The sequence below is a fragment of the Lathamus discolor genome, chromosome 6 (assembly GCF_037157495.1).
Source record: "Lathamus discolor isolate bLatDis1 chromosome 6, bLatDis1.hap1, whole genome shotgun sequence".
Taxonomy (NCBI): Eukaryota; Metazoa; Chordata; class Aves; order Psittaciformes; family Psittacidae; genus Lathamus; species Lathamus discolor.
In genome coordinates this window covers 60,194,999-60,210,087 of record NC_088889.1, presented here as the reverse complement: position 1 = coordinate 60,210,087, position 15,089 = coordinate 60,194,999, and the positions used below count along the sequence as shown (strand labels likewise).

The 15,089-nt window shown below is 43.9% G+C and overlaps 1 protein-coding gene across 1 annotated transcript in view; it reads right to left on the bottom strand.

Annotated features, from left to right (window-relative positions):
* Positions 1 to 10,969, bottom strand: part of PARVA (parvin alpha) — a 67,752-nt gene extending 56,783 nt beyond the window's left edge. The window contains exons 1-2 of the mRNA XM_065683078.1: positions 10,753 to 10,969; positions 10,307 to 10,516 (exon numbers count right to left, since the gene is read on the bottom strand). Coding sequence (XP_065539150.1) covers positions 10,307 to 10,442 — 136 coding nt within the window. The 5' untranslated portion in view covers positions 10,443 to 10,516; positions 10,753 to 10,969. The remainder of the gene's footprint in view (positions 1 to 10,306; positions 10,517 to 10,752) is intronic.
* Between the last annotated feature and the right edge of the window lie 4,120 nt (positions 10,970 to 15,089).

The window sequence follows — 15,089 nt, the reverse complement described above, 5'->3', positions numbered from 1 at the left end:
GCGAGTACAATACATATTTCCTTTCCTTCTCAAAGCAAGAGTGATTTTCTCTATTCCAAGTAGGGAAGACAGATGTGATCACACCCTCCAGTAAAATTAATACACATTCATTTAAACACATGAGACCTGACATTTCTTCTAAAGCCTGAAAGCATAGGCCACAAAAAATAACCCACAAAACCCAAACCCATAAATGACTTAGTTACAACAAAACCTGTTCTGGCCTTTTACCATTCTTCCTCTTCATCCACTCTGACGACAAGTTAGGCATATCATCTTTTGAATCCAGTACTGCAATACATTATACTGCATTTACTCTGAGCACTCTGACATTATCATTATCTTCTTTTGTGCCCAACAGCAACTGCAGCTCCTATAATGCCATTATTGCAATTAAGAACAATCTGAACCATTGACAGCATTGCCTCATTTGCTCTAGAATCCCCTGTGCATTAGCGTTCTTCTAAGCCAATATTTCACTATTAATAGTTTTCTGCTTTAGAACTGCCTACGGTTAAAGGAAAAAAAAATTATCAGGCCTCAGCCTAACTCGATGGCTAAAGAAGAAACTTAAAAAAGAAATGAAAGACTGTACACTGGCAAACTGTTAAGCTTTTCTCTGAACATGTTGAAAATGGATTCACACCCTGCCAACCTATTCAGGCTGTTACCCAGGTGAGGAAGGTTATTTTGGCTTGCTTCAAAAGGACCACCTGTACAGATACAAAAGAAAACATCTCTTCTCCTACTAAATGTACCCAAAGTACTTCTCTGTCAAAACTCTCCCTTTCTTTAATCCAGCTCACAGTTGGATAAGTAGGGCACAGCAATTTAGACATTCTTGTCTGAGAAATTCTGACCTTAACATCCACCCTTGCTGCACACGTGCTCTCCAGGCTGCCTGCACCCCTGCCTACCTGTTCGCAAAGCTTCCTTGTTTGCTGACCCACAAAGATGACCACTACCATAGCCCTGTAACTATCTAACACCCAAGACTTCGTTTGTAATTCCAGCGAAACAATCAATAATCAATAATGAGCTAAAGAACTGCAGGTACAACTGGCAGGTCAGCATCGTTGACGTGGTTTACCACAAAGCTCGTTCACTCACTCCCCACTCTTCTTGCCCTCCCCCTGCTCCTGGAGGGACAGAGAGGAGAATTGAAAAGAATGCAACTCCCACGGGTTGAGATAAGAACAGTTTAGTAACTAAGGTATAACACAAATCACTACTGCTACCACTAATAATAATAATGATACAGGAAATAACAAGAGGAAAGAATACAACACCTCAACACCAGCTGACCAATAACTCGCCCCACTCCCCCCAGCCGAGCACCCACCGATACCTCATCCAACCCTGCAGTCAACTAGCCCTTCCAGGTAACTCCCCGTTACATCCTGGGCATGACGTGCTGTGGTATGGAATACCTCTTTGGCTAGTTTGGGTCAGCTGTCCTGTCTCTGCTTCCTCCGGGCCTTCCCTCCTCCCTGGCAGAGCATGAGGCTCACAAAGTCCTTGGCCAGACCAAACTGAGTGGTAACTAAAAACATCAGTGTTATCACTGCTGTTCCCAGGCCAAAAGTCAAAACACAGCACTGCACCAGCTACTAAGAAGGAGAAAAATAACTGCTACTGCTGAACCCAGGACAATCGTGCAGCTCTTAGAAGCTAGGGCCAGAAAGCCCACAGCCAGGTCAGGAGAAGCAATTTGTATTTTTAACTCTGCAGTACATAAGAAGCTGGAGTATTAAGTCCTAACATAAGTGAAACCAGGAGTCATTACCTGCACACTATCTGAAAAGAGCGACGTTGGAAGTCCACCTATGGAATGGCACCTGTAACATGGAGCTTTGTCTAGCTTTAGTAAACATGAATACAGAAAAGCACCACATGAAAATGACCAAAGAAACATGGCTAGCAGAAAAGCTGGTTATCTCCAAAGGATAACACAGAAATAAAGCATGAAAAATATTATTTTGCCACTCACTTTCTCCAGTCGGTTTCTAGTCACCTTCATCTGAATTGACTGCTTGGCTTTGGTGGCTGCAGCAGTGCACAAGAAGCCGGTTCTAATCAGAGCACTTCTTCATGCAAAGGCAGGCAAAAAGAGATTCAAGACTGCAGTATAAATACCAACGCAAGGGCGCAGAATTTTCTTCTTATGACCACACGTTCCATTAAAAAAATATGAACCCTATAATGAAAAAACATTCAGGAAATTGAAACGCGTAGGCTGCATTTAGGATTTTTGATGCTTTAAAAGCTTTTGCAGTGTAAGATTGTATTTTTATGCCTGGGAAATCTCAACCAGTCTGGAGATGAACAGCTGCTCCTCAATCTACCATGCCCTGCAGTCTCTGCTCAGAGCTTTTGAAGGGGTGCAGTGGTCACTGACAATTGTTGCACCCCCTCTTACCACTCTGAATAAAGTCCCTTTTTCCAAGTGGAATTTCACAGGTTTCACTACAAATAAAGGTTAATCTCACCCACCAGTGGGTCAGTGCCATAGACTGCTCAATCATTCCACAGGAAGAAAAATTAACAGAATCAGCTCTATGCTAAGCAGGAATCAGAGAAGCCGAAAGGACTTAAAGATGACTACAGCTATCAAGAATGACTCACAGAAATGAATATTCCAGGTGTTCTTGTCTGCAAAAATAATGATCTAAGAAATGCAAGATGAGTAAAATATTGTCAACCATGGTATACTATGTGGTGTGTAACACAAACATCAAGAAGTCAGGAAGAGAAGTGCAAGGACTAAGAGAAGAGCAGTATTGTTAACTCATGACCAATATGCTCCCTTTAATTCTGCATTAAATCTACATATATGACAAGAATGTTTTATAGCACCACTTGCAATTATTTCACAGGGACTACTACAAAACTAAAAGGAAAGCAGAACAGTTGGGAAACTGTAGAGCCTTGTTACTTAATCCTGCAATTCTTTATATTTTGAGTAAGGTCATCACTTGGTTGAACAGTGGCACATTCTAGAGCCAGGTGCAGGATTTGGGTGAACAGATGGTGGCTAATCTTCCTAATACAGCTCTGCCAACACAACTCACTCTTGACCAGTCACATCCCAGGTTTTCTTTTTTTTCTGGCCCTTGGATTTCTCTGGCCTATCACAGGTTGTCAAGGAGTACTTGCATGCTAGGCAAAGGAATCACATAAGGCTGCTGATCTGATTTTGCTTTTGGTCCAAGACATCTTTTGTTTATGTTTTAGTCTGGTCACCAATGTGAATTAACTCACTGGTACACTCAACACACACATACACACCCAATCCCCAGAGGGACAAGGGTATCCAAACCAAGTACTGTTATCTATTAACAAGTACTAGCACACCAAACAGAAAACGCATGATGACACATATAAAGAGCAAGGCTCGGAGTACAACTACACACTCAAAAAAGTACAGCTACTGCAACTGCAGAAGGCACAAGGAACACACAGCAAGCTAAGCCTTCAGCCCCACCCTGGCCCTGCATTTGGAAAAGTTGTAAATGAAACTGTGAAGCACTGCAAAATATCCTGCCATCCAGCTCACCCTCATGCAAAATGGAATCACACTACTTCCAGCACAACACCCTGACTGCACCTAATGCAGTGTTAACTGTCCTTTCAGGAGTCATCTCTTCTTGGTTTTGGCTGCAGTTTAGCTAAGACACACAAATATATTTTTGTAGGAACTGGTGTGGGGAGAAAAAGGAAGAGGACAAAAGCAGCGGACGGAAAAGCAACAATGTTTTAGGTATACCCCAAACACTGCTACTGCGCCCTACAACTGCTGATTTCACCTTCAGCAACATCAGCATTCTGCTGAAAAAGACTGCAGAACTCTGTGGACTAAATTAAAAGGAAGCACTTCATCTCAGATACAGTGAAGTAACAAAAGAACTGGACTGCCCTTATCTTAATCTCAGCAGAAAGGCAAAGAGCCCAGGTTAAACTATTTGGTCTGCAGGGAGGTCATGGTTTAGTAGCTGCAGAAGGCATTAAAAAAAGAAAAGAAAAAGTAGGATATAGCCAGAGATCCGGTCCAAGAGAGATGCACAAAAGCACAGACCTGTAGTTATGGGAAGCTGCTTTTAACCTGTAGGGTTTCAGAAGATGTAGACCCCCACAAGCAGTAATCAAACCCAGTGAGAACTTCTCTCTTGGTCAGAGTCTTGGACTTTTGGTCTTCTCCTACCTTCAGAGCAGATTACTTAAATGCTAATGGAAATGTTAGAGTTCTAAAACCACAGATCCTCTTTTTTTGACAGAGTGCTCACTTTACTAATGATAAAAATGAGAACTTCATATTTACTTTCTTCTACAACTTCGCTTTGTCATACCCACCTTCACACTGAACACTGGATGCGTGCTTTTATCAGTCTAATATCAGGGATAGAGTATTTTAAACCCAGGGATGCAAAAAAAAAAAAAAAAACAAAACAAAAAAAAAACCACAAAACCACAAACAACAAAACTGAAATAAAGGTACATCAGTTTAAGCTGGTCTCTAGCTGTTTTTTAGTTCCTTCCATCATGCCTGGCCAGAGGTACGAGCATCATCGGCCAGACCAGTCCACTTGCCTCAGTTGACATCCTGAACCATTAGACAACTGAACCGTTAGATGATCTCCAGAGGTTCCTTCCAACCACATCTATTCAGTAACTCTGGAACCCAACCTTGTCAAGTCTCTGTGACAGCACAATCCAACTGGCAGCTTGTGACCACCACCCCTTCCTCACAGATGGGGAACAGCTGTTGTAGCAACAAGCGCTGCCAAAACAACAAGCACCTTCATCTATGTCAGCTCACAGGACCCTAAAGAGCTCAGCAGTGACCACTATCACCAACGCAGCACAAGGAGAGGGGAGCAGCTGCTACTGAAGAGAGGAGAGGAAAAGATGGAAACTGCCTTAGGGACAACCATCCTCCCTATCCCTGCCGTCCAGCCTAGCCCAGCAGCACCTCAGAGAGCAACCGCTTTCTGCAGCCAGACCCTTGCTCTGCTCCTCTTCACCACCCCACTTTCTTTAACCCATTTCATCCATGTCCAGTTTTATCCTGTATGAAACCTATAGGCTCAGACAATGAAGAAACTGCTAAAATGGGAAAAACACAGGAAATAAAAGGCATACTTCTGCAGCAGCTGACTTGCCCACACAACTTAAGGCTGCTTTAGGAAGTCAAATGCAAAAACAGTGTTCACCGGCTCCATACCCACATCCAGGTAGTCAAGAGAACAACAGAATTAATGGCTATACTGGGTCAGAGCCACAGCTCAAAGCCCAAAGTCCCAGCCCCTGGCAGAAATGCATACTTAACAATACAAAGGGGGAAATGCAAAACAACAGAATTTTTTCCCTTGGTATAAGCTTCCTAATAGCCATGGACTTCATGATGGCTATTTCATGATGTCTGAATCTGAAATGTCTCTGATGGCCTACAGGATTCATTCCCATGTGGGCCACTACAACCACTTTGTTTTTCATCTAGAATCCACCCAGACCCACTTTTAGCACCAACACCCCTCCCCCACCCTCCCCCCCTTAAAAATATTTCTGGCATTCAAAACATTGCATCGCAATAGGTTTCAGAACTTAACATGCACAGAGGGAAAACAATAATTTGTTGTCACTTTGGTTATTTCAAAAGCAACCAGATGTATTTAACAACTGTAGTGCTCCTGTGGGAACAGGCAGGAGGACCCTGCTCTATGTTGTCTTCACACACATCCCCTACAGCATGCATGGGTCCTCCTGCCTCCAGTGAGATATCACCACAGCTGCCTTTGCCTCCTCTTTGGCAGAGAAGATTTTGGCACTGCTGCGTTTTGTGTTCATTTCAACACTGCCAGTGCATTTTACGTATCCTATGTTTTACAATCTTATATGAGCTAACTCCTCCATGTATGTTGTGCACATGCTAGGAGACATTTGCATAAAACAGAAACTTATACACTCAGCTCTACCACGACAGGATACCGCTGGATATAGACTCAATAACCTGAAAAGAAAAAAAGAAGAGAAAGCCTCTTTAAACTAAAACCCTAGGGAAAATGCACTAGCTAAAATTCCAAATGAGATCATGAGTCCTACCAAAACTGAAATGCTGGAAACAATGTTAAAATGCAGATTAGAGGAGGAAAAAGGCCAGAAAAGTATGCAAGATGTACACATTAAGAGGTCTAGGTTGCAGTTATTGCATGCAGGGACTCTTCACACTGTTTGTGAAAGTACAGTGCCTAGCACTGACCCTCTGTTTAGCCACATATAAACAACACCACATCCTTAAACGTGTCTTAGAGATAACAGCTAATAGTGCTTATCAGTTTCTGATTATTGCAGAGAGCAACACTTGTCAAAAGAGAAGACAGAGGCAAGGAGAAAGATCCAAAAGCTATCAAAGGCTACAGTAGTTACTCTTCCACCTGCACAAACCCAGTGCAGCACGGCTTGGGTAGTTTATTTTCCTTTAATACACTGTAGATATGCTCAGAAGGCTCACAGCAATGAAATGACAACAAACAAAGTCTGCGAGCCTTCCCCTTCTTTTTCTTTTCACTTTCCATGTTCCTCCACTTAACAGAAGTATTTTATCTACTGAACAGAACTTGCTCCAAGGCTATAATTACTTCAGTGGTGGTATTAACAGGTTTTGTTCAGCAACAGCTTACGCAGCTGCCTATGATGCGCCTGTGGCAGGACACGGTAATAAGCAATACAGGATACAGAGGAGATTGCAAGCACGTTTCAGACACTATGGGCAGAGCTTGGAGGTAAAGCATGTTATGTCAGACATCAAAACCAGCTGTTCAGTGATTCTGATGGTACAAGAAGGCCTAGATACACTGCAGGAAAAGAGAGAAACTCTAAAGTACTGATGTAACAGTGACTATGAAGCCCTCCCTGTGCCATTTCCTTTCCATTGAACACACTATACACTCTCTTCAAACCACCAGTATGAAATTAGCGTTCAGCGGCCCATTTTCATTGTTTGCACTACTTATTAGCAAATACATGTCTTACCATTGTATCAGTTCTGCTTTCAGCTTCGTCTGCATTTTAAATACAGCATCAGGTAGAGCAGTAGAAAAGAAAAAGCCTGCAATGCATTTAAGCTAGTTTAGAATCTCTCATGTGAGAAATAGACAAGCAAGAAAGTCTACTGGCATGAGAAAATAGCCCTTTGCACCAGTAGTGCATTACTCAAAAAGAAATTACAGAAGCAGGTCCAAAGAAAACTATTCGAGTATGTCAATTAAAATTCAGCAGAGCACTTCTTGTATACCAAGAAATACATTTCTTGCAGAGGAGAATGCCCCTAGCCAGACCAAGGAATGATGTCTCAGTTGGTGAGTCACACAGCAAAGCTTTTAGTCACGGATTCCAGAAAAATAAGAATTTTACTTAAAACACCTGAAAAGTTCTCATAACCCTACTTATTCTTAATTTGTATTTTTCATTTGTAGCAATTTCATCTTATTCTGTGAAATGCATGATGGCAACAAAGCAAAGATTGACAAATGTAAGGTTATTATCAAGAAGTAGCAGAATCTGTAATATTTTACACTGTTAACATACTCTTCCTTAGGCATACAGAGAATACAGCCTGCTGTGACCTCGCATACCAAAATTAAATCGAAACAAGACGAACAAAAGGAAAAGAAGAAGTATCCTAAGTGGAAGCTAAAAGAAAATTCATTCCTCCTCCTGCCCATCGACACCAAATAAACCAGGCACAAGTGCAGTCAAATTACTGAAATCGATGTCATATCAACTGGAAAACTGACTGAGCCTGTACAATTGTTCTCTACCAAATTCATGGGTCCAAGCTGCTTCCCATCTGCTCCTATGCAATTTAAGCAGTTCTGAACTTTGCTCTCCGTTCCCACATGTGTCAGATTTATTAGTATGTCAGAGGCCAATTCTTAAGATTCCCCACTAAGGTAGGCTATTAGGAGGAGTGACATTTCTGTGTCTATAATTGCCAGGCCAGGAAAATTCAAGGAGGATAATCACGCATGACCTTAGTGAACCCACCATGAAAAATTCATCAGATAACACAACACACCCCCTATATTTAAAAAAAGATGTCATTCTGTTCTTTCCTTGCACTTGTATAAATATAAGTTTAAGACACAATGCAGACTACTCTATGGAGCTTACAATTTAATTTAATTTGTGGTTGGGTTTTGCTAATACAGTGAGGTCAGCATGCACATTAACTCCTGCTAGATCAGGGCTGGAATCTTCCAGCAGCATAAACGGGGTGGCATAGTCTTTGAATGCTTTTCAGGAATGGAAGGGATGGAATCTTACTTTAAACTACAACAAATTTTGGCATGAAACAGTTTAGTTGTACACAGGTCATCAAATATTCTAGGATTATCTCATCATTTTTTCACTAGAGAAACCCTAACCCTAACCTCTGTATGTGCTTCCACTAAAAAAATGTGACAAACACATGCAGAAGGATGTTAAGATGAACTGAATAAAACACTTTTTCTTCCATCAGCATATAACAAACTTGGTACAAAGTTTAAAAAAAGTTAAAAATCTCCAAACCAAACCACTGTCATTTCTAAATAGACTTTAGAAAATTGGGAAACACAAAGGACCAGGACAACACTAATGTTGCCCCAAAATTTCAAAAGGGTAAATATTGACATGATGAGACAATGAAATGGGAGGTACAGGTGGTAGTCGATAAATACAGATTTGGAGGTAACAAGAAGAAATATTGTTTCACAGAATACAGCTTTTTGAAAGATTACAGAATTTTGGATAAAAGTAACTAACAGTTACTTTAACAGTTTCCTGAAGATCTGTGACTTAACATCTGTCATTGAGGAGAACAGCATGGTTTAAAAATTACATTGGGCATAATCTACAAATAGGCAAAATTAAATATTCGTGAATATACCTATCATATAGTCACCACAGACAACTGTTGCCAGCTCAACACTGCTAATATTCATGAGTACCCTAACAGAATAATATAACAAAGTGAGAAACTAGTTTAGTTTGCCATTATTTACTATTTCATCAACTTCTGGCCCATCTGCAATGACCAGGAAAAGCCAAATAATGCGGGCACAATGGTGCAACATGTATTTTAATTGAAAAGCAAGACCATGCATCTCAGAAGGATGACGTGATAGTTACAGAATGAGGGCTGTTCTCACCACAGTCAGATCATCCTTGTCCACAGCACCGGTGCTACTCTGAAATACCTTGCCTGGTTTCATTACCCATGTATAAATACATGAAATGCAAGAGTCTGCAGAGAGTAAACCCCTTCTTCACACTTGCAAGCAATGAACATTTTGAAGTAACTATTACTTTAGCTCTGTTTGCATCATATTTAAATTAACATCAGCTGGGAAATGATGAGTGAGGTTAAATTCCAATTCTCTGCCTCATGGGATTTTAAATAGGCAAATTCCGTACAAAGTGGAGAGTAATTCACATGCATGGACAAAGAAACACACTGTTGTATGTGCTTAGTGCTCTTCAAAGGTCCATTGACACGAGGCAGAAGTTTTTTTGCTTAGTACAAGAACAACTATGTTTTAAGCCTCTGAGTAGCGATTCCTGCTACAAACATTTCATCAGTCCTGTGCATCACACTAGTTTCTCAGAGCAGTGTGTACTGGCCAATACAAAGCAACACATTATGAGCCAAAGCAGATCTGAGCACCACGTTTTGGGGGTTTTGCACCACAACTTAGAAGACAAGCGCTCCTGAAGGGCTGCTAGGCGCGGCCGAGGACAAGCCGCGGGCTCTCCCCAGCGCCGCGGCGCTGCGAGCCGCTGGGGCCCGCAGGCCTGACGAGACCGCAGGCCGCCGAAGCGCTTCAGCCTCGGCGGGAAACCACCACCCTTCTCCAGCCCGGCCACGCCAGCCCATCCCGTCCCCGCCGCGTCGGGCGGTACGAGCCCAGCACTGACTCCACACCGGGGGCACCGCTCTCCCGGCCCGCAGCGCACAGCCCGCCCAGCGCGGGGGGCTCAGCCGCGGCGGAAGCTGTGGCGAGGGCGGTCGGGCGAGGCGCCTCCCGCGTTTCCCCGCCGTGACGTGCTGGCACCGGGGAGCGGCGCCGCGGCCCCCGGCCGCAGCCGGCGAAGCCGCAGGGGCACGGCGCGCTCCTCCCTCGCCGCTCGCCTGCCCACCCCGCTCCACGCGTCCTTCCCCCGTCAGCCCCTTCCTCCCGCTCCCCAGAGCCTTTTCCTCTCCCCCTGTCTCCTCCCCCCCCCCATTTTAAGGTAACTCCCAGGAAGCGTGCAAACCTGTAATTTTTACCTTCTTTGGCTTTTTTCCTCCTCGCCAGCGTGCCTCCGAGCTTGCCGAGAAAGGAGTCATCTTTCTTTCTGGACTGGGGAGATTTAGGGGTGGGGGACTTGGGGGAAGAAGGGGACTTCTGAGGGGAGGTTGCCATGATGGCCCAGCCGGCGCCCAGGGATGGAGGAGACGGGTCCGAGGCCCCGATGCCGTGGGAGGCTGCTCCCGGCTCTGAACGGAAGCGGAATTATTTCAAGCATTTGAGGCAGCTCCTGCTCCGCTCTCCCGGCTCTCCCGCTCCTTCCCTCCCTCCCTCCCGCCCGCCCTCCCGGCGCCCGCCGGGGAGGGCCCGCTCCCCTCAACACGGCTCCCTCCGCCGGCCCCCTCCTCAGCCCGCCGCCCGGCCAAACTCCCCGGCTCCCCTCAGCCCAACGGCCCCCCCTCCTCAGCCCAATGGGCGCCCCTACCTGCGCGCCTCAGGCGGCTCAGCCACGGCCCGAGGACCTCGCTCCTCTTGCCCGCGGGGGCCGCAGCCTTGGGGTGCTATGGAGGCCACACTCCCAGCTGAGGGACCCGCAGCTTTTGTGGGCCTGCGGTACCGTACACTGAGCCGCAGGGCAACGCCTCGCGCCGTGGCGCATCCACCCTTACCCCGGCTTGCCCTGGAACCGGACGCTAACTCGGGCTGGTTAGTCAAATGCACCATTGTATGTGACCACACACATGACAGTGCTAGTTAACAGGGATGCCAGAGGTTAAACACGGGTATAGGCGGGCCGGACCAGGGCTCAGACAGCTCAAGTCATCCACTGCTATCGTAAGTGAAGGCTCTGGAAGGTACGGAAGGTTGCAGCTGCTGGCACGTGTTCCTACACCCTGGGGTCAGCACCCACAGAAAATAACTAATGAAGTAATAAAGTGTCACTATATCGTGGTGTGCAAGTTGAAAGTTGAAGTTTACTATGTACATTTCAGTCTTGAGCCAAAGAAGCTCTTCCGCCTGAAGGTGTCGGCTGTATCTGTGGTCATAGGCGGTGGGCATCGTCATATCCACTTCTACAAAAGAAACCAGCTGTTGTAGTCAGACCAGTGTAAAAGCCGGTGGTAAAGAAAGGTGCCCTAGCATGATAGATTGCCTATACCAATGCTGCTTTGATTTGCAGATGAGTAGCTTAGGAGAGAAGTATGTTTAAGATAGATAATTTGCTGTGACTGGTTCAGGAGGCATGCAGGACTGAAACAGCATTAATGACATCTGGATGCACTACTTTCACTTACCACTTAATCACTTGATTAACAATTCAGGCAAAAAGCCACACACACTTCATGCAAATATCTAGCTATCCATTAGGCATAATAAGTGAAATGAAATTACCATGAGGATATTTCTAAATCGGCTAATAATTGTTGTGTTTTTACAAGCCGGTAACATTGGTTAGCTGATGAGGGGTAGAATTCAACGTGTATTTGTTGCATGCAGTTAGAATATGCCCTGGAGAAAAACGTTATTCATCCATACTGCCATCAGTTAAAAGCAGGAATGAGCCCAAGCCTCTAGCACAATCTCTCTTTTACTTAGGTTTGCTCTCTGGCTCCTAGCGCCAGTTGTGTCTCAGAGCTGTTTGTCTACAGAACAGTCCAAATATCACACATTATTCTCTTTTTACAGAAGTGCTACTCACACAGCGGATGGATTAGGAGATGAACTGTTCTGGAACATTTTTAAGAACATAATAAAATATTTCAAAAGAAGGAGAAATAAACACATCAAGCCCTTTTTTGCGTGTGTGTGAATCTGTAGCATTTACAGAGCAATGACCCCACTAAATCTCCATTTGGATCCAAATGACAATACACAGATGTCAATGTAGGATTTTGTGGGCGCAGCAGAAGAGGCAGCATTTTGGCAAGTACAAGTATGCTTGCCTTTGTCCCACTGTGGTTGTCTTTAAGACAGAAAGAACAAGCCACATACCTCACAAACAGTAATGGGTGCTGGGTTGTACAGTACAGGAAAGTCAGGATTCAACATGCATTTACCGAGACTCACACGAAACAGCCAAAAAGACCCAGCATCTTTCTTTCCTGTTTCACTAAGCTCAGCATGTGTAAATAAATAACAAATGTAATATAACTTATTTAACAGCCTCATGAGTTACGGTATTTCACTTCACAAGGAGAAAGTAATTTTTAAATTAAAGTGTTTAAAATAAACTTTGCCAGATCTGGAAACGCCAATACTGTGTGTTTTACATAATAATGCTAAAGTAACAGACACTTAAATTTACTGATGGGGTTTTTTATGTTTGGGTTTTTTCAGGTTTGTTTTTTTTTTTTTGCAGTTCTTTGGGTATAACATTATTGCAGTGTTTTTCACTTAGGATGTTCTTTTCAAGGATAGTTACAACATTTTTTCCTCCCATCTCTTAAATTTAGAACTACATGCGCTACACCTTTTTCTTTTGATCTGGGAACATATATAGACATATGACCTTTAAATTAGTATTGCATTCAGTACAAAAGGGTTCATAGATATGCACAATTTCTATCTTACAGCACATACAGGAATGATTTTTGCTCTGCTTTCTATTTTATAATTGAACACTTTCCTGATGATGCTCTGTGATCCCACGTACAGGACACAGTAGTCTGCAGGCTGCTGTTCAGGCTGGCCTCACTGCATCCAGCATATAGAAGTCTGGAGCAGACCGTGAGAGCTCTCACTGTGCTCCCTGTCAGTGCCTCATTCTTACAGATGAGCCAAGCAGTAGCTCAAATTAATTGTATCCCAATCACTTTTGCCAGGCTATAAAAAGAAGGCTAAATCCACATCTTATTCACCTCCATATCTCTCCATGCGCACCTGGTTTTTATTTCTTGTAATACAGGACTCAGAATGATCACAAACTGTTCAAATTAGACAGAAGAGGCAGGGTACGTATACTAACCGTAAGCTAGGCTAGTAAGAAAGTGCAGTGCAGAAGCCATGCTGATTAAGGCTGAACAATAAATTATTCGTTTTCCTTAGAGTTTTCTCCTAACATTTTTCCTAGGTGTACCTCTGCTGTGGCTTTTGACCGCTTGGTCATTTAAAGAATGGCAGCAGTATTTTCAAAAATGCTCTGTGGACCTACTGCTGTTGCTGTGGTCGATACAGCAACACCCTTCACTGGGTTCAGGGCGAAGAGAGCTAGACCGAAGTATACCCTTTTTATTTTTCTAAGTATTTGCAGTCAGCCTTCTACTGACCTGCCAGTTCTGTGTGGTTAACTGCTGAATGTGCTTGCCCCACCCACCTTGAGTAATAGTTAACAGAACATTAAAGGAGCCCGCTTAGAAAAGAAAGCATTTCCATACAGGTTGCTTTGAGGATGTCTCTTGCTTGGGGTTTTCCTGAGAGTGCCCCAGAATACCTGGAGATAAGAGCTCTGGCAGGACCTAGTGCTCCTGCAACTGTCCACGTGCAAGACATGCCAGGCACCTGCTCCCTCAAGTGAGGCAAGGCTGTGGCCAGTGCTGGCACCCCAGGAGGCTGGGAAGTGTTAGCTGCCTCCAGTCCTGTCCTGAAGGACAGTGATTTTGAACTTCACTAGGAAGGCACGGTCCTCTTCACGTGGCTGAAAGACAAAAGATACTGAATCCCTGTGACTATATGCAATATGTTATTTGGGAAGTTTCAAAGGAAAGAAAGTGGGGTTTTCACTTGTGCCTGCAAATTTGTACATCGTTTGTTACATGAACATATATATTAGCAAGCACTCTGCTGGCACACAGGGCCACCAGGCCTCTTTTTGTAGTTCATTAGAACCAACAGAGGAAACCATAATTTTTTCCTAAATATTAGGCAAAGACATTTAGGTGAATCCAGCAAATACCTTACTTATCACTAAGTATTTGTCAAGATCTAGCTCCATGAGATGTGGCAGCCATGAAAACTGCAGGCATAGTATTTGCACGCTAACATGGCAAACCCCATCATGCCCAGCTATGCAAAAACTGTATGGTCCATGCAAAACCCAGCAGGGACAGCTTTAGATCTTAACAGTAGGAAAGTCTTAAAAGACATACAGAATCTCCACTCTGCCAAGCCACATCCTGTTACTGGAAAGAGACTGCTAAACTAAAGCAAACTTCTTAGTTGAAATCAGACATTCATTTGGCTAAAAAGAAGAAGTTTCAAAGCACACGATCTCAAAGTTTGTTGCCTGTGCCCAGAGAAACCTGACCAAATACCCTAAAAATCACTGAGGCATTCCTTTACCTTGGGAGCAGATGGAGTGATCTTGAGTCAAAATAATGGCTTACAAAACCTTTTTCCTGAACTTCTTGTCCAATTGATTTTTAGACCTATGATCTTTTGAAGAAGGGACAAGGGTGTGTGTGTGTGTGTGTGCTGTGAATAGGTAGGGAGCCTTAGTAAATTCCTGTGGTGGCATTTCTACCCACATCCTACTCCAAAGCCATTCAAATTCTCCAGCTGTCGATCAGCCGGTTGAGAAATCAACATGGCTGCAAGGTTTTGAACGTGGATTAAAGTTCTACATATTACTTCTAATAGACCCAGAAGGCAGGTAATTCCTGTGCAGTCCTAAAACGTGTGGTATTATCAGATGAGTCACCACCACATCTGCCTCTGGGACACACAAGATGGAAGCAAAAGGATGAGACAGTAGAAGAGAAACAGTTTAAACACGCCAAAAGTTACTTTGAACTCTGAAGAGAAGCAGCCGTCCATCTGTTCTCTGAATATGAGAAGGAGGGTAAGTTCAGAGTCACTGAGCAGGGGACAATGGTACAGGCACTA